Source organism: Tamandua tetradactyla, chromosome 8 (genome assembly GCF_023851605.1).
Source record: "Tamandua tetradactyla isolate mTamTet1 chromosome 8, mTamTet1.pri, whole genome shotgun sequence".
NCBI classification, from domain to species: Eukaryota; Metazoa; Chordata; class Mammalia; order Pilosa; family Myrmecophagidae; genus Tamandua; species Tamandua tetradactyla.
Window position 1 is genome coordinate 33,745,782 of NC_135334.1, and position 20,332 is coordinate 33,766,113.

Consider the following 20,332-nt stretch of genomic DNA (forward strand, 5'->3'; position numbering starts at 1 on the left):
AGGTAAAGAAAAAAACATTAGTGCCTTCCAGTATATGAAACAAATCAGAAACTCATTGATACTGGAGTCTATGAACTGTCTGCAAGAATCACCCTCACAGCAGTAATAGAGCAGGGGATGGGACAGCAAACAGGCCCAGGGCTGACACAATGAAGGGAATTTTTTTTTTAAGTATGAGTATTAAAAGAAGCAATATAATACAGGCTCAAAGCAGTAAAATGGAAGTCTCAAGGGAAGGCATGACAATAATGGCAAATACAATAGAAAGATCAAAGAAGAAAAACAGACAGGTTAAGCCTACTGATAATTATGCCTAAGAGTCACCCCCAGAGAACCTCTTTTGTTGCTCAGATGTGAGCCTCTCTCTCTAAACTAGGCAGGTGAATTCAGTGCCCTCTCCCTGCATGGGACACGACTCTCAGGGATTTAAATCTCCCTGCTAACATGGGACAGAAATCCCAGGATGAGCCAGGACCCAGCATCATGGAACTGAGAAAACCTTCTTGACTAAAAGGGGAAGAGAGAAATGAGAACAAAATAAAGTTTCAGTGGCTGAGTGGCTGAGAGATTTCAAATAGAGTCAAGAGTTATCCTGGAGGTTATTCTTATGCATTATATAGATATCCCTTTTTGGTTTATGGTATATTGAAGTGGCTGGAAGGAAGTACCTGAAACTATTGAGCTGTATTCCAGTAGCCTTAATTCTTAAAGATGGCTGTATTACTATACAGCTTTCACAATGTTCCTGTGTGATTATGAAAACCTTGTGTCTGATGCTCCTTTTATCCAGGGTATGGACAGAAGGGTAAAAAAAAAAAGAGGGATAAAAATAAATAAATGGGGGGGTAAGGGGTTAAAAACAAAATTGGGGTAGATTGAAATACTAGTGGTCAATTAGAAGGAGGGGTTAAGGGATGTATGAGTTTTTTCCTTTTTCTTTTCCTTTTTCTGGAGTGATGCAAATGTTCTAAAAATTATCATGGTGATCAATACACAACTATGTGATGATACTGTGAGACACTGCATGTAAGGACTGCATCTATGTGAAGATTTGTCAATAAAAATATTTGAAAAAAAAGAAAGAAAAACAAAGCACTTGTATCCTTCAGCTGAGTGGCCCAAAAACCTAACTGCAGATGTTAACAAGAAACGGATGTAGAATAAATGGAGGTGATGCACAGAGACCCTCCTTGGACCATAAGAGAAAAGCAATTAGAGCCAGAAGGGCAACACGCTCAATAACGTATATAAAGGTGTGCTGACCTGTGTGTACTGGAAGGCAAAGGGAAGAGAGTCAATGTAATGAATGACACCACAAAATGGCACTGAAAATTGAAAATCCTTTAAAATAGACTTCCAGAACAGATTTCTAGGCTTAGCAAATTAACACTTATTTCAATTAACATCCAATACAACTGATTGCTAGAGTTTAACTAAATTAACTCCACAAACAACATGATCTATTTAAGACCTACAATTTCACTTTTCTCATCAGTAACATATGTTTGCTTGTAAGGTCTTAATTAACCCATAAATCAAATTATGCTCTTGTTTTTTACAGTCCTAGAGAACCTATAAGTTCACCTATTCAACTCTGGATGAAACCAGGTGATCTAATTACTTTTTTGTGATTCCCCAAGTCATTCTTAAAACTAATAAATTACAGGCTGATTGAGAATTCATCTTGCAGGAAATCTGTTCCTCTTCCTAATATTTTTATTATCCTATTAACCCAGGATTAATTGTAAACTCTTCCTTTTCTCTTGGTTCACTACTCCCACTCCATGACTGCCAAGTTCTACTCTGTTCTTTCACAATCTCTAGCATAATGCTGACTTCCTTTCAGGTCCTATTGCCAGCACGCTAGTTCAATCCTTACTTCACGCCAATTCTCCGTGAACCCTAATTATGTCGAAATCAAAAACAGCGGACTCCACTGCCTTAAGTCAAATCTAAATTCTTACCACATGACTGGATTTCAAAGTTCATTACCTAACCAAACCGGAAAATTCAAGCTTCACCAGTTCCACCCCAAAAGTTGTCTGATCTTATCCCACACCCTAAAACAGGTACATCCTCTCCTTCTTCGAAGCACAGTAAACAAGTTCTTTCTTTCCCTAAACACAAAAGCCAGAGGAAAAACAGCCCTCTCAGCACCCTCAGTATGTAAGCTATACTCATAAATTAAGCATAATTTATTTCTGGAATTATCTGAATAGCCACTTATTTCCGTAAGTACTAAGTTGCTCCAGCGTAGGAACATTTTTAATATATGATGGCTCACACTTGTAAGCCCCGTGTATTTTCTGTTGCACGAAGAAAAAAAACTCATCTTTCTTGATAATAATGTTCATTAATATATTTTAAAGAAAATCTCGGAAACAGTTTTACAGGCCTTCAAAGAGGCACCTCATGAAGTCAAGGGCGCACCCACGGCCTTTCTGCCTCCCAAAATACATGCCCATTTAACAGACCAATAACTATTATTATGATTAAAGCGGAGATCCTGGAAATGGAGTCCTGCCTTGTAAACATAAGGGGGCAGTCGCTGCGCACCGTCAGAGCCAGCGTGGGACCGCAGGGCTGCGCCCCGCCGCCGCCTCCGGCCAGCTCCCACTGAAGGCTCGCGGGAGCCACCGGCGCCAACCTTCCGAGGAGCACGGGGACCCCGAGACCCGAGGCCGAGGGCGGTAGAGTCAAGGGCCTCCTGGGACACCACGAGCCCAGCCCTGGAAACGAGCCACTCTCACCTGAACCAGCCTCCGAAAGAGAAGGCTGCACCCACTGGCGTCGCCGCGCAGGAGAGCAGCGGACGCAGCCATGGTTGCGGAGTATGGGACGAAGGCTTCAAGGTCGGAGATCCGTGAGCGCAGCAAGACCCTCAGCCCTCTCCCAACACCTACCCGCAACTGGAGCGAGCACCGCCCTCCCCACCCTGCCTCCTCCAATAGGAGCCTCGGAGGGCGACGGGCAGCGGCTGTTGGCCGGCAGCCAGAGAGAGGCGGGGCGGAGCCAGAGCGCGAGCTGCCAGGACCCAGGCCTGGTTGACACTATAGAAGCCGCTGGAGGGGTCAGAACAGCAGTGGATAACCGGCCCCAGGCGCTGCTGACTTCCGTTTTCACCAAGTCTGCCCTCCGAGGCCAGTGGTTTTGTAACTTGAACCTTTTCCCCTTACAGAGCCTTAGTCTCTCACACTCTCAGTACAAAGCAGCAGCATGAAAATAGTTTCAATCTAATTCGCTTTTACTTTGTGATAATTTTGCAATTGTTTTTTCAGGAGGAAAAAGAGGAATAGAATATTAATAGTTAGCTTTATTGAACAATTCACAAAGATTATAATAATCCTCACAAAAACTCCACGAAGTTATCCCGTTTAATGAGGTAACTAAGGCACAAAGAAGTTCACTTTTTCTGCCCATGATTGCACAGAAAGTGGTAGAGCTGGAGTCTGTTATCATGACATTGTATTGCCTTCCTGAACCTTTTACCAGACAACACTATAAATATTAGCTATGATTATTCTCGTATCTTAGGAACCCATTACCGTGCTTTAGATCTTCAACTGGGGATAGCAAATCTTTGTGACTTTGTAACATTATTTTCCTTTATTTGATCGTCATATAGAAGATTTTTAAACAGTGACATTACAAAGCAAACATCTCAACACGCTCCAAACGAAAAAATAGTAAACTCTTTGCCCTTATTGGTCCCCCCACCCCGCGCTCCAGGAGAGAGGGGAGCTGTGGGAGATTGTTTGCAAAGATGGCCACATCTATTCAGTTATCCCACTCTACAAGCTCTTCTTTCAATGTAACTGACACATTCCTTCCCTTATGTTCCTCCCCTTGAGCGCTGACTGCCAGGATCAATGGAGTATAGCAGAAGTAATACATGTGACTTTCCAGGACAGATCCTAGCAGAAATATGAATTAGCCTGCAAGTGCCTACAGCCCCCCAGGCTTCAAGTGTTTCAGCTAAGGGTCCAACCTCATGGAGATAAGCCGTCCCGACTCTGCCCTTAGTTCATAATCAACAGAAGCAATAAATAACTGATAATGCTTGTGTTAAGCCAAGTTTTGAAGTAATTTTTTTTTAACACAGCAATAGATCATTTAAATACAGCAGTCCTATCTTAAATTTCCCAGTAACCCCAAGCTGGTCCCTCAAGGAACTCTGATTCTTTCACCAATGAGATCCTTTATGTTAAATGGGTGACCAAGTCCTGCTTCTTTCCTTTCACATGACACATACAATCTGACTTTCTCCTCTCTTGCTGACCTTATTCCAGGACAAGGACAAACTCTCATACTTATACTTTGAAAAAGAAATCATTCCAGTGTGTATCATGTGCAATGTACAAGATATTTGATTAACTGAAAAGTTCATTTTTTCAAGAAGTAAGGGAAAATTAAACAGCTGCACTGGCCTAATAAACACAAGATTATCCATTGGGAAAGGCTGGGCTAATGATTAAACTAGAGGATCAAACAGTAAAAGCTGACTGTTATAGTAATAATTACCTACACAGTTCTCACTTTTGGCCAGTATTTATAGTTAAATTAATTTAATCCTCACAGAAACCCAATGAATTGAGTATTATTGTTCACACTTTACTTAAAAGGAAACTCATATACTCCGAAATTATGCAACTAGTTCCACAGAGCTGGTTAAGTGGCAGAGTTCAACTTTGAACCCAGGTAGTTTAACTGCCAGGTTCTTAACCAGTACACTAGTTTAGTCTTCACAGGAGACCTGCCTTAAAAGCACAATGGCCAGCTCCAATTGAGCAATTCTGCCACCAAAGACACTGTATGAAGGAAATATTGACACTATGTTGGACAGGACAGCTTCTAGAGAAATTGAGAGATATTTAAGGACCTTTGGGGTAGGGCAGTGTATTTAATTCAGACCTACAGCAAACAAGCTACTCTTTAAAACTAAAAAAAAAATTAAGAGCAGCTTGATCACAAACATGAGCAGCATCTAAAAGTGTAGTTAATTTCATTCAAGGATCTAAGACTTTCAAAATTCAAGAATTTTTAAAGAAAATACGAAAATTCACTGCATCCAAAATAACTATAGTGCCCCAAGTGAGTTTAGACTTTAGAATTGGGAGTTAGGGCGGGCCACGGTGGCTCAGCAGGCAAGAATGCTTGCCTGCCATGCCAGAGGACCCGGGTTCGATTCCCGGTGCCTGCCCATGTTAAAAAAAAAAAAAAAAACCCTTGGGCAGGCCATGGTGGCTCAACAGGTAGAGTTCTTGCCTACAGTGCCGGAGACCTGGGTTTGATTCCCAATGCCTGCCCATGCAAAAAAAAAAAAAGTAATTAGACTTTAGAATTGGGAGTTAGACAAAAGTTGAAGGCGTCAAGTAGATGAGATTCCCAAAGAAGAGTCTATTAAGAAGAAGAACACGGACAACACATATTTAAGTAAGAAGAAGAGGCCACCAAAGTACACTGAGAAAGAATCGTAAGAATAGAGAGTACTATTTTAAAAAATGGAAAATAACAAGCATTGGAGAGAATGTGGAAAAATAGGAATACTCATTCACTGCTTGTGGCAATGTAAAATGGTGCAGCCATTGTGGAAGACAGTTTGGCAGTTCCAAAGAATGTTAAGTAGAGAACTACTATACAACTCAGCAACCCACTTCTAAGTGTATGCCCAGCAAAACTGAAAGCAGAGACTCGAACAGATATTTGCACACCAATGTTCATAGTGGCATTATTCATAATTGCTAAAAGATGTAAGCCACCCAAATGTTCATCAACCAATGAATGGATAAACAAAATGTGGTATATACACTCAATGGAATATCATTTAGCCATAAAAAGGAGTGAAGTTCTGATATATGTGACATGAATGAACCTTGAAAACATCTTTTTGAGTGAAATAAGCCAGACACAAAAGAACAAATATTGTATGATCTTATTGGTATGAAATAATTAGAATGAGCACACTCACAGAATCAAAATATAGAATATAGGTTATCAGGGGACGGGGTGAATAGAAAGTTAAGATTTAAAATTTCGTGTCTAACACAAATGAACATTTGCACACCAATGTTTATAATAGCATTATTTACAATTGCCAAAAGATGGAAACACCCCAAATGTCCATCAATAGATGAACAGCTAAACAAGCTGTGGTATATACACACTATGGAATATTATGCAGCTATAAGACAGAGTAAGTTTATGAAGTATGTAACAACATGGATGGACCTTAAGGACATTATGCTGAGTGAGATTAACCAGAAACAAAAGGACAAATACTGTATGGTCTCACTGATATGAATTAACATTAGTGAATGAACTTGAATAATTTCAGTTAAGAACAGAGGTCATCAGGAGATAGAAATACGGTAGATATTGGGTAACTGGAACTGAAGGGATACAGATTGTGCAACAGGACTGATCATAAAAATTTAGAAACGGAGAGCACAAAACTACCTAACTGTAATATAATAATGTTAGAACACTGAATGAAGCTGAACGTGAGAATGATAGAGGGAGGAGGGCTGGGGGCACAAATGAAATCAGAAGGAAAGATAAGACGATAAAGACTGAGATGGTATAATCTAGGAATGCCGAAAGGGTATAATGATAGTGACTAAATGTACAAATTTTAAAATGTTTTGCATGAGGAAGAACAAAGGAATGTAAATAATGCAGGTGTTGAAAATAGATGGTAATTAATATTTTAAAACTTTAATTTACGTGTGACTAAAGCAAAAAATGTATATTTGGTACAAAATTTATATTTTGACTACTGCAGTTCCTAATATAACTTATGTGGACAGCTTAATTGAACACCATAAGTACATGGAACCTTGAGTAGGGCATGACATTTTGTAGGTTTGTCCAGAATGATGCTCAATAAATCCCAGAAGAATTTGAACAGTGAATAAAAAAGTATTTATTTGCAAAGTCCCCTCGGGGGAATGGTGAGAAAGGGGGAAAATTCAACTCCCCCAAGTGGAGAATTCTTGATATTCCCACAAGCAGTGGGGACAACCAAAGCAATAGGCTGAGCCCCCAGTCTTGGGGTTTGTTCATATGAAACTTAACCCCAAAAGGATAGGCTAAGCCTACTTAAAATTAGGCCTAAGAGTCACCCCGAAGAGAACCTCTTTTGTTGCTCAGATGTGGCCTCTCTCAGCCAATACAAAAAGTAAACTCACTGCCCTCCCAGTCTACATGGGACATGACTCCCAGGGGTGTGGACCTTCCTGACAACGTGGGACAGAAATCCTAGAATGAGCTTGGACTCAGCACCAAGGGATTGAGAAAGCCTTCTCAACCAAAACAGGGAAGAGAGAAATAAGACAAAATAGCGTCAATGGCTGAGACATTCCAAACAGAATCGAGAGGTTATCCTGGAGGTTATTCTTACTCATTAAATTGATATCACCTTTTTAGTTAAGGTGTAACACAGAGGGCTGGAGGGAACTGCCTGAAAATGTAGAGCTGTTTCAGTAGCCATGTTTCTTGAAGATGATTGTATAATGATACAGCTTTTACATTGTGACTGTGTGATTGTGAAAACCTTGTCTGATGCTTCTTTTATCTACCGTATGGACAGATGAGTAAAACATATGGATTAAAAATAAATAATAGGGGGAACAAATGTTAAAATAAATTTAATAGATTGAAATGCTAGTGATCAATGAAAGGGAGGGGTAAGGGGTATGGTATGTATGAATCTTTTTCTACTTTCTTTTTATTTCTTTTTCTGAATTGATGCAAATGTTCTAAGAAATGATCATGATGATGAATATACAACTCTGTGATAAAAAAAAGAATGTTCATATTGTATGTTGATTGGTTTTAATAATAAAATTTTAAAAAACTAAAAAATTAAAATAAAATAAAATAAAATTTAATGTCTAAGCCCCTTCCAACATGAAAAAATTAGGATGGCGATAGCCCAAATAACCCTAGAGAAGGGGCTAGAAAGATCAAAGGTGATGGTGGAGTTATACAGAGAAAATAGGATGTAACAAATAAATATGATCTGAATCATTAAACTGATAGCTCTTTTAGTCTCCAGTATCTTAGAGCATCTAGAAGTAAAAACCTAAAATTGTGGAATTGTCACCCATGCCAAACTCTGAAACTAATTGTGGTGCTGTACTTTGAAATTTACTGCTTTTTTATATATGTCATTTTTCACAAAAAAGTCTACTGTGATGATTAAAAAACATTTATTCCTTCTAGCCTCCCATATTCTGGAGCAGCTAGAAGGAAAAATCTGAGAGGATGGTATGGTAGCCCATGACAAACTCTGGGCTCTGCCCTGTTACTATTTGTTGAAGAATGCTTTGAAAACTATTGCTTTTTCCTTTCTTTGCTTTGTATATAGGTTATATTATACAATAAAAAAAGTTAAAAACAATTTAGTGTCTATTTGGAATAATGGAAAGTTTGGTAATGGATGGCAGTGATGGTAGCACAACAGAGAAGGGAATTAAAAGCACTAAAAATATATATATATGAATTTGGTTTATAGGGGAAATACTAGGTTGTCTATATGGTACTAGAATAAAAATGTAAAAATCCATGGAACTGTACAACACAGTTAACCTTAAATTAAACAATGGACTATAGTTAGTAGTACAATTACAAAAATGTGCTTTCATCAATTATAACAAATGTACCACATCAAGGCAAAGTATTAATAATAATAATACAGTAGTATATGGGAATCCTGTATTTTACACAGGGTATTCTGTAAACCTACAACTTCTCAAATTAAAAAATAAAAATAGTGGGGAATCAGATTATAGTGTGATGTGTTGCATTCCACCACCCTCCCTTATTTACACTGTGACTATCCTCCATTCATACTTGGGGTGTGAGGCCATAATTACCCCCAAGAGGACATTAAATTTTTATTTTAAAATTCTAAAGCCACATTTCAGCTGAAAGAGCTAAGTATCAGTCTTTCCTATCTTCACACAATACTGGTTAAGTAAAACCCAGGGTAGAAAGGCAAGAGCTGGAAAAGAAGCAAGAGAACTAGCCATTTAGCCATTATCAAGGGTCCCTGAAACAGGGTCCTAAACCTGCAGCCCAGCCAGATGAGAGTGGAACAGCAGAACCAAATCCCCCCCCCACCTCACACACACAGTAAATTCAGTGTGATAAGAGTAGATCCTCTTATCACACTGATCTGAATCTTTATGATCTGAATCATAATGCAGAGGCATGGTGGTGTCTAATTCAAGCCAGCTTGTCCAAAGCAGTAGCACACAGGGACACTAGAGGTTAAATAGAAGACTGAGGTGGCTAGGATATGAGAGGCCTAAAGTAACATCACAGAAGGTTTCTATGACCTAAACACACCCAAAGCATTTAAATGGGTGATTTTCCTCTTGTAACCAATGAAGATCGTAGAAGTTAGCTGGGCTGGACTGGGCCTGGCAATCCTCAAGTGGCTCCACTCTAGAAAACTGGATCTTACCACACATGTCAATGCAGAGGCACCACCATGCTTTTGTGAGGCTAAACCAGGATGAAATGAATGGCCCGGACAGGAAAGTGAACAATATAGTTCTAAAAGTTACAGACCCTTAAACTTAAAATTTCTGAGTAAATAATTTAATTTGAGCATGTTTATATGAAAGTTCCTAGAGTAACTTTTCTTCCATGAGATAGAAATGGAGTGCTAGGGATAAAAATTAAATCTAGTGAGAATTAAAAAAAGCATTGCTTATCTGAATTTATGGCTTTGACATATTCCTGCCACAATAGGTAATATATTGTTTGAACATAAGTTTATTAATAAAGAGCTGTATTTTTCTAAAAGTAGCTTATCTTGGAATCTTAATTACATTCCTTAAGGTAATTAAGAAATTTTAATACATTTAAGTGGATTAATTTTCATACTTCTGATTCTCAAGGCTGATTGAGATTTACTATTTTACTTTGAAATATATAAATATATCCATTTTAAAATTTTAATTAAACTCTTAGAAACTATTTTATGGTAGAACATCAACATTACTTGGGTAGGTGGATTCTTTTATATTACATTTTTATTCTGCAAGAAAATAAATTATACAACTTAAAAAATAAAATCCAAAAATTAAGCAATTCATCAAAATATTTCAGCCTACTGCATACAGAAACTGCTACTATTTAAAATTGTACAGCATTATCATCTCAGTATGTAGTGGCGCACATTCAAAATCGTATATATCATACAAGGATAGAATATAACTTAGGAATTCAAACTTGTTCAACACACCATATGACATATAGTGTAGATGACAGGAAAGCTCTCGTATGTTTATTTCACAAACATGACCTTGGAAGAATTTATAAGACAGCATCCCAGTCATTTACAAAAAAAAAAAAAATGGAAAAACCAGCTTGAGTTTAAGATAGCAAATCTTTCTATAAAACGAGCAAACCTTTCACCCAAATTGAATTTTTAAAATCTGCCCTTTAAGCAGGGCTAATGACATCCTACTGTAAATAATGCAAAATTCTTTTTAACTACTCAGGTCATATTTTGTATTATATTTAATAAAAAGTAAAAGTAAGAAAGTTAACATTTCATTTTGGAAATTTTAACCTTTATGCTCAAAATAACAGCAAGAGATTTATTTAAATAACAGGTTGACTGAACTCAGGAACCACTTTCAATGAATGCAAAAACTGGAAGACATCAGAATTTACTTCAAGATCCTCATTAAATCATTAGAACAGTAATTTTTTTCACATTCATCTCAGTGTAAGCATTAAAACTGTTCTCTAATTTTAATTTGTAAATTTTGTTTCACATGTATTCTGGCAATGGCAAAAAAGGTTGACAATATCCTGATAGATGAATCTTTAAATTAGAAGATGAGTGTTCAAAGCTTAAACTAACCTTGACGCATACTATTGCCATACTATTAGTGAAAATATATATATATTTTTTCCTTGGACTCTGTCCCCTTCCTTAACTATGTCAGGTTTCATCCCTACTCATGAAGCACTAACTATAAGTGCATATTGGAGACAGGGATTTGACAAAGGATGCTAAAATGTGATTCTGTAAATCTTTAGCATGTTGCTGGTAAGATTTTTGTTTTCAGATTCTTCTTTTTTTAATTAGCAAATCTATAGTCAAACATATTTAAAGAAAATTTAACAATGGTATAGGCACCTTATTAACAAAGTAGTTTGCATAAACACCAAAAAGTAGTCAAATTTTTGTATACATAACAAAAAAGTGATTAAAATTATAATTCTACAGTATGTGCAGCTGTTCTGTCACAAAAAGTTCAAGTAGGACATAATTAGCTATTAAACAATTTATAAAATTTAACAGAAAACTTTGCCGTTATAAATCAAAGCATTATGGCTCTCATTCTTAAATTAAGTTACCAAAAAGATTAGAAATTCCAAAAAAGTGTTCAGAAAAATTATGGTTTAATACTACAACAAATCTTAAACTTTAAAAATTGGCTGATAATTTTACCCAATTGTTTTCTCCTTTGGCATTCTTGTATTGGGACAAAAAAACATACCAATACCAAATTATCTGTAAAACATAAGGACCACCATTATTAAAAAATTATGTTCCTAAATTTCAAATTTATCCATTGCTAGCAGTCATTTTAATTAGAGGAAACAATAAGCTTTAATTCTGAACAGTACACTTGAACTAATAATTGACAGACACAACCTTAAAATTGAAGTGCAACAGCTCTAATTTAGAAACAAAATTCCAACTTCCTATGAGTTTCGCAAAAAGTATTTGACTATAACCAGCAAAACCTTAAATGTTTTAAATTTGCCTTCCTTACTTTCAGCAGGCAGCTCACAAAGCATCTTAATATTGGAGACATATACCAAGAAATGATCTTGAAAGTACTCAGCTAATAAAATAATACTGTATGCTTTTCCATGCTCCAGCACTCCATTCCTACTATCTCGAAATCATATTTTAAAACGATTACTTAATATCAAAACAAGTTGTGATATGCAAGAAAATTGGAAACGTGCACGACAATGAATAAAAATCCACATCGAGCCATTCTTTCCCAATGGGGAATAAGTTCTTCTCTTTCAATTATTTATGTCCTCAATTCCTAAAACTTCTTTAACTCTGGGTATTCCAGCAACTACTGAGTTGCTACTACTTTGGATTGACTCAAAGGAAGAAGGTAAGTGTTGCCCTCTGAACATTTTAAAAATGTTTATTTTTAAAATATATAAATATATATGTACATATATTTGGCAAGTTTACTGCTCATATTGAGATTGCAATAATTTTGCTTATGCATTTCAGGTTAATTTTATGTTGTAGTTTCTCTCTTCCTTCCAGGTGAATGATACTTTACTATTACTTTTCAAAAGAGAATGTCTTTCTTTACAGAAACCTGAGGCTATAATCCCTAATCATGAGATTTGAAAACACCAACATATTTCTAGGCTACAGATTAAGAGATAAGTTACATAACTGTATTATATCAGGAGATTTCTGCATTGTTTTTAGCAAATTTAGGCATGGCATAATATTAGGTATATAAATATTAAATGTGTTAACAAACACACTTAATATGTTCATTTCACTATTTGACTCTGAAATCATAATGACCTGTTCCATAAATTTTTAACTGGAAGCAACAATTACTATAGCTTCACTTTTCCAAAACAAATTTTCCAGCCACATGAGAGAAAATGAAAAATGAAAAACTCCTTGTCTGTAATAGCAAACAACTAGAACAGCAATACCCTGCTTAATGAAAACCAACCATTTTAAATTGGAAATATTTAATACCATTTTTAGGTCACCATTAAAATCCAGTTATTATACTGAAGCAGTGTTTGAACAAACAATTTGATACTATCAAATACTTTTCTCACCTACATCTGCTCTCTTTCAATGTTTTGGAGGCCAATTCACTCCTTCGATCAAAAGAAACCAAGAGTGCAATTTCTAGTTCTAATTGCATTCTTAAAAACAAAGATAACATCATTTTTCAGTGCATGAATATTTAAAGATACTTCCTTGTGCAAGTATATTTTTTTAAGAGAGGAACAAGAGAAAAAACCAACAAGAACCCTGCCCTCCCCCTTTCCAACCGTATTTCTCCTGGTGGGTAGAAATCAAATTCACTTTTATAAGTTCATAATGGACTCTTCATGAATGCAAGTTTCTCCACAAAACAGCATGCTGTTAAGAGTGTGCAACATGAAGGTAATGCCATCATGCTAACTTATGTGATTGGCAAAATATAGTTGTTTTGTAAGGTAAGGCAGAGATTTTAATATATTTATGTAATTAAAGTCCAAATAAACTTTTCTCCAGCATAAACTTTTACAGCTTTCTGCTCAAGCAGTCCAAAATTTGGGTTCTTGACATTGTCTGTGATATTCAAAATTATGCCATATATATGAAAGTGTTGATATCAGATTCATCTCTTCTGATATATTTGTGCTCTATTAGCCATTCTATTTGCTCTTTTATCATTTTCTTTTGTGGCAAGAACATGTTTTTCAAAATTTCTACTAATTCAGTCTGCAGTTGAGCATTACTAATTTTCTTTCTCATTTTCATTATTTGTATGATAGCCTCCTAAAAGAAAAAATAAAAAAGAAAGAGCATTAATATATTAAGAAATTTTAAGTAAGACAAAGTAAAAATAACTTTTCACATATTTGATCATCTATCCAACATCTATACAATATGAAGATTAATTTCTAAGGATTTAATCCTGAGATGAGATTCTTAATTTAAATCTTCTTTACACACCTTGTAAAACAGTATCTACTTGAAATTAGGCATAAGCATAATTACACAAAACCTCTATGATGATGGATAACCACAGCTAATGTCAATGTTATGGGGCGGGCCACGGTGGCTCAGCAGGTAAGAGTGCTTGCCTGCCATGCCCGAGGACCCCCGTTCGATTCCCAGTGCCTGCCCATGTAAAAAAATAAAAATAAAAAAATAATAATAATGCTAATGTTATGGTATATTTCATTCCATTCCTTTTTTCCACACTATGCACATTTTACAAGTTTATCTTACTTATGATCAAAATATGTATATAATCTTGTATTTTGTTAAATATCAACTAAGATATGACATATCCCTTACATGTAAATTTTTTCCCCTAGTATTCAGTTATTTCTTTGTGCAATAGTAAAGACTGTTTTAAAAATAAATAAATAAATAGGATTCTTTATATATTTACCAGATTAATACACTGTATATTCTAAAAATATTATTTTCAATTTATATTGACTTCATTAAATGTTATAAACTTTCTAAAGGAATTTGCATTTTACATCTAGATAGACTTCATCAATATTTTCCTTGATGTTTTCTTTCATTACTATTAAGCTTGTAATAAAGGTAATTTGAAAAAAGTGTTAAATGTTCTTTTCTCTTTTGCCTTTTCCAGTAAAAGCCCTCTCTCTAGACAATACAAGGCACTGTCTGCCTTGGTAGAGATTAAAATTTGTTATTAAAAAATGTGAAAAGAGAAAATGAGGTAATATTTGCTTTTAATATTTAAAATGGAATATTCCTGCAAACAATAGGTTTTGGAGTTGGACATTAATGAGCAAGAGAAACATTTCTTCAACTTCTTCTTTGACAAATCAAGAACCAGGCTCTCGATGAGATGCGTTTTTGTCAAGGGTCTACAAAGAAATGAGGAGAAAGTCTGTTGTCCCATGGAGAGAAAGGAGAAGGGAGGAAATATTTAAGCTTCCCCATATTTTCACAAGCACTGGGAATAACCAATTCATTAGACTGAGTCCTCAAACTTGGGCCTCGCCCCTATGAAGCTTATCCCTACAAAGGAGAGGATGAGCCTGTTAATAATTGTGCCTGAGTCACGTCCAGAGAACCTCTTTTGTTGTTCAGATGCAGCCTCTGTCTCTAAGTCAACCTGGCAGGTGAACTCACTGCTCTCAGCCCTACATGGGATATGAGTCCCAGTGGTATAAATCTCCCTGGCAACATGCAACCTGGCTCCTGGGGATGATGCAGAACCAGGCATCATGGAATTGAGAAAGCCTTCTTGACTACAAAGGGGAAGAGAGAAATGAGACAAGATAAAGTTTCAGTGGCTGAGAGTTTTCAAAGTCCAGAGGTTATCCTGGAAGTTATTCTTATGCATTATACAGGCATTCCTTTTTAGTTTATGGTGTTTTGGAGTAGCTAGAGGGAAGTACCTGAAACTGCTGAGCTGTGTTCCAGAGCCTTGATTCTTGAAGACAACCACACAACTATATAGCTTTTACAATGTGACCATGTGATTGTGAAAACCTTGTGTCTGACATTCCTGTTATCCAGGGTATGAACAGATGAGTAAAAAAAAAATAAGGATAAAAAATAAATAAATAATAGAGGTGGAAAAGGTAGACTGAAACACTGGTGGTTGGGGGGGTAAGGAGTATGGGATGCATGAGTTTTTTCTTTTTTACTTTTATTTCTTTTTCTGCAGAGATGCAAATGTTCTAAAAATGATCATGGTGATGAACACACAACTACGTGATGATATTATAAGCCACTGATTGTATAATATGGGTGGACTATACGTGTATGAAAATTTCTCAATAAAAATACTTTTTAAAAATCAGAATTAAAAAAAAGATTACATTCATCAGGCAAGAGGAAGAGAGACAATTTCAAATATCTTAATTTCTCCTCTTCTGAGTTTGGTAGAAATGAGGATGGTGGTTGTATTAAAGAAGTTAAGAGGTAAATAGAGAGCAAAGGGGCTCTGGCCCTAGTCTCTATTTGGGATGTGGAGATCACTTAAAGAATAGTAAGGTATGATGGAGATAATCTGCACTCCTGAATCTCACTCAGTTTATGACACAGATAGAGTTTAGAGCAAATGGACCTATCACAAAGTTTTTATTTTATTCCGAGCACCTTGAAGCAGCAGCAGATGATGACCGTGTGCCACACAGGCTAAGGGGCCAAACAGATGATGTGCCACAATTTCAGAGGGCGTAAAGAATTCAGTGCAGGTAGAGGACCGATTATCACAGCAGGAAAGAGGCCACAAGGCCATTATTAAGTGAAAAAATAATAAACCATGAGATTGTAGAAAAAGACAGCAGCAGCAGAAAGCATCAATCCTTATAACTGATAGAGAAAGCACTCCACAGCTACCAAGAGCAAGAACCAAGAACCCTGTAACAACTGCATGGATATGAACATCCCTTCACAATTACCAGGAAGTCAAGTAAATTCCCTCATCCTCAATATATCCAGATGCCATTTCTGAAAACAGCAAAAAATGCAGACAGGTGGCATAGGATCAGGAAGAAACAGGAAAGTCTGATATTTCCTAAGGAGACCGCTTAAATTATTGATCGTCCATGATTATGGATCAGCTTAAGACAAAGCAAAATAACTTTATTTTCACTGCACATCTTATATTTTGACTACATCTATCATTCTATTACATATTTCAACTCTAATTCATCTGGAATAAGTTCTGATGTAGCTATAAAGTAGGATACCCTGATTTTAATCCCAAAGAGTAAAATTTCTCAACATCTCCTCTTGAATAATCCATTGTTTTTCCATTCAATATACTATATATTTTATAAATTAATCTATACTTACATAGTACATTTAATTCTGAGTCATTTTCTTCAATTAATCTGCTTGTCTGCTGTTTATTTTTGTAGATATCTAAATATGTTTTAATATTTGGCAAGGTTAAGTCCCACCACCACAACCACCACAGTCTTATTTTTTTTAATTTCTCAATCATTTTCATTTATTTATTCTTTCTGATAAAACTGAGAATCAATTTGTAAAATTCCAAAATTATCTTATTTGAATTTTTAATGAAATTCAATGAATATGCTAATATGGAAAAAATCTCCTTAAATTATTCAGACTATTATTAAAAGATATCATAATTCACGTTAAGCAAAAGAAGCCAAACATGACTACATGCTACACAATTCCATTTATATGAAGATCTGTAACAGGCAAAAGTAAGCAATTGTAACAAAATCAGTCAGGGGTTTGTCTAGATGGGACACATGGTAGAAACTACTGGTGCAATACAAATGTTTGGGACGGAGGTGTTGGGGGGGTTTGACAGGATGGGAGACAGTAGAAATTACTGGAGTGATGGAAGTGGTCTGTATCTTAATTATAGTGGTGGTCACACAGGTATATATACAATTATAAAAACTCACTGGAAATTACACTTTGAAATGTGCATTATATGTAAATTAAACCTCAATAAAAATTTTTAAAAAGGGAAAAGAACATGATCTTTCTCTCCATTAATTCCAAATCTCCTTTTGAATTTTTTACTAAAAGTTGGTTTTTTCATAAGCCCTATATAGTTTTGTTTTTTTTTTAAATAAATGCCTTTGATCTTATGATTTCTCAATTCACTTTTCTTATCTATTTATATTTTAATATCTAGAAAAGCTTTTAGTTTTGATTTATCTATCCTTCTTTCTCTGCTACTTTATCATATTATATCATCTAACAATAATGAAAATTTTTATATATCCACTTATTTCTGATTCATATTTTATTGCTTTGGCCAGAAATTTCTAATTTATTATGAATTCATTATTAAAGAAAAAAAGTAAAAGTAAAAGGACTTTATTAAGACTATTTCTAAAGTTAAAACAGACATATATTAATTTGCAACAGACACTGTTTGTCATGTTCAGATGGTACCCTATTCCTGGTTTAAGAATACTTTCTTAAAAGAGTAAGTATTTGAAAACATTTCTGGGTCCTAAATAAAGTAATCTTCTTAATTTCACATTACAATGGAATTAAAAGTCTTTGAATTAAATAAATTTTTAAATATTTCAATCCAATTATTGTAATTTGTTGCTGAAAGACTGTTATTTTGATGGAGTCAAAAGAAAACACAACTCAAAGCCAAGTCTGTGCCCAATCAATAGACAGAAGAATGCATCAGAGGCTACAAAGTCACACAAGCATCTTTTTCAGCAGCTAAGAGAATGCCAACAATATAATTTTTTTTAAGTCCAGTAAAAGGCAAATTAGCTTTTCCTTGCAGAAAGATCTAAATTTCCATATATTTTTAAAAAAGGTTTGAAGATTTCAAAACCAAGGTTTATCAAAATTTAGACATTCTATCCTAACATAACAAACCTGGGTTCTTAATATTCTTAGTTGAACTATTCCTTCATTTTCTTCTTCTCGCATCCTTTCTGTAGTGAGCTGCAAGCGTCCAATCAAGTTTATTTTACCTCTTTTCTGAACTTTCGCATTTTTTCTACAAAAAATATTGAATCAAATGACAATATAAATACCACACCAAAAGGTATTTTACAGTGAAAGAACTTTTAAAGATCATATCAACAATACCTGAGATAAAAGATTTAGAAATATTCTAAAAATTAATACCCAGGATGGAAAATTAACCGATAACTACTATATAACTTTATTTAAAATGAGCTCTATGATTTCCCCCAAGGAGTATAATAAAGACTATTAACAACATATGAGTGACTACACTCACTGTAAAAACAAAGCTAATATGATCTATATTGCCATAAAAATGATTAGGTATTTAAAGATATGTGGGTTATGATCTAATTAGATCTTAAGGAAAAAAATGTTTTATGCGGGTTCAATGTCTTGAGATTTAAAAAGAATGTTCACTGTAAAGACAAAAAGCAATATGGTATAGAGTCAGACATCAAAAACGCATCCATGGAAAATATATTAAGCACCCCTACAACTCATTAATATATTAAAAAAAAAACTAAATGACATAAAAATCAGAGTGATAACAGTATACAGTTATGTTTTAAATATCATCTAAGGGAAATAATTATTTTGCTCAAACCAAAACACTAAAAAAATCAAACAAGGTATTTTTATTTTAGATGAACCAACATAAACCTTACATTAAACTGAACTCCTGGTTCACAGAGAAGAGGGTACCTTCTGTAAAGTCTTTGGGTGAGTTGACTTGAGGTTCATACAATAAAACTTGCCGTTTGAGCTTTGGGAAAGCTACTAAAGACTACGAAGAATAAAAAGAGAAACAATTAGTGTCTATAAACAGTATGAAATGCTAAGATCAATTCTCCAACATGACCAATATAGGCAAGAAAGGACTGAAAATGCAAATTCAAAATTTAAGCATTTATCCTGTACACTCATGAATATAGCAATATAAATAAATGCATAGTAAGGAAAAGAAGAATGAGGACAACAAAAGAGGTGATTATAAGGAAGCAATAACTGCCCTTTCTGTAATGAGAAGCCCAGAAATTAGAAGGATTGTTCATATTTGACCACAACAGGCACCACTTACCAGTTATATACCAGCTGATTCCTCTCAGTAATAATTTATTGTGGAACTTAGAAGGGGTATATAGAGTGGGGTAAATGTAGTTTCAACCTGGAGACTAATAAGCATATTTACCAAGTCCTCAAAAGGATTAAAGTTTTCTAATACTTAGATTTTTGAACATCATAAAGACTTTAAACATACCCAGTATAAAAACTAAGCATACATCTCTGGTCACACTCCTCACAGGTAATGTTTAAATACGAACTCAATCTGTCTTTCTCTCTTTCTTTTTTCTTTCTTTATGCCTTGCTCCATCATGGTAAGCTAAATACTTTTAATTTTTTTTGTCCATAAATAGATCAGTAATGCTCTTTCCTTGGTTAAAAATCATTTTGAGAGTGCTGGGAATTTATAAATTTATTACAAGTCAATCATTTACTTCCTGCTTGGTTGACAGGAGACAATATTCAAAACAAAAAACATAAAACACAAACAAACCCATAAAGTCCGTCTAAGCTCAGCATCAGGGAGTTCAGTTGCAAGCTTTAGATTTTCAAAGCTGATTTTCTCTCTGGGTCTTTGGTTCCATGCAAACAACACAGCCAGCTGAAATGTTGTTACCTCCAAATCATACTGCCCTACTTCATTTTTAAACGTTATCTGTAATAGATAAAATAGATTTAAAAAAATAAGAATCTCTTCATTGAGATTACCATCTATTTAATATTCTATTTCTTAGATTATTTGTAAAAAAGACTGCTAGTTGTCTTCCAGTATCCATTTTTTCTTTCTTTCATAGTAACAGAAATTTTAGCAGACCTTAATGACTGCCCAGAAAAAAAGGCTCATTACCCTGCTTACACTGGAACAAAATGTGACCATGTGAGTGAGTTCTGGCAATAAGATGCAAGAGGAATTGATGGGAGGAAAACTTCTAGAAGTTGCCCTTAAAGGAAGGTGTGCCCATTTCTTTTCCTTCCTTTTGCCTGTAATACAAATATGGTACGGATTCTGCGTATTGGATTATATAGACCAGGGCAATCCCTTAC

The 20,332-nt window shown here is 35.2% G+C and overlaps 2 protein-coding genes across 4 annotated transcripts in view; both read right to left on the reverse strand.

The window, feature by feature from the left end:
* The window catches only part of ACAT1 (acetyl-CoA acetyltransferase 1), a 36,130-nt gene extending 33,164 nt beyond the window's left edge, over positions 1-2,966 (reverse strand). Inside the window, exon 1 of the mRNA XM_077113056.1 lies at positions 2,751-2,966. Within this exon, the coding sequence (XP_076969171.1) occupies positions 2,751-2,822 (72 nt within the window). The 5' untranslated portion in view covers positions 2,823-2,966. The remainder of the gene's footprint in view (positions 1-2,750) is intronic.
* A 6,982-nt stretch (positions 2,967-9,948) lies between these two features.
* The window catches only part of CUL5 (cullin 5), a 166,569-nt gene continuing 156,185 nt past the window's right edge, over positions 9,949-20,332 (reverse strand). The window contains exons 15-18 of one of the 3 annotated variants that reach the window (XM_077113070.1): positions 19,782-19,943; positions 18,892-19,010; positions 18,131-18,254; positions 9,949-13,579 (exon numbers count right to left, since the gene is read on the reverse strand). In XM_077113070.1, coding sequence (XP_076969185.1) covers positions 13,385-13,579; positions 18,131-18,254; positions 18,892-19,010; positions 19,782-19,943 — 600 coding nt within the window. In that variant the 3' untranslated portion in view covers positions 9,949-13,384. The remainder of the gene's footprint in view (positions 13,580-18,130; positions 18,255-18,891; positions 19,011-19,781; positions 19,944-20,332) is intronic. The other 2 variants (XM_077113069.1, XM_077113068.1) reach the window with 2 other exon arrangements.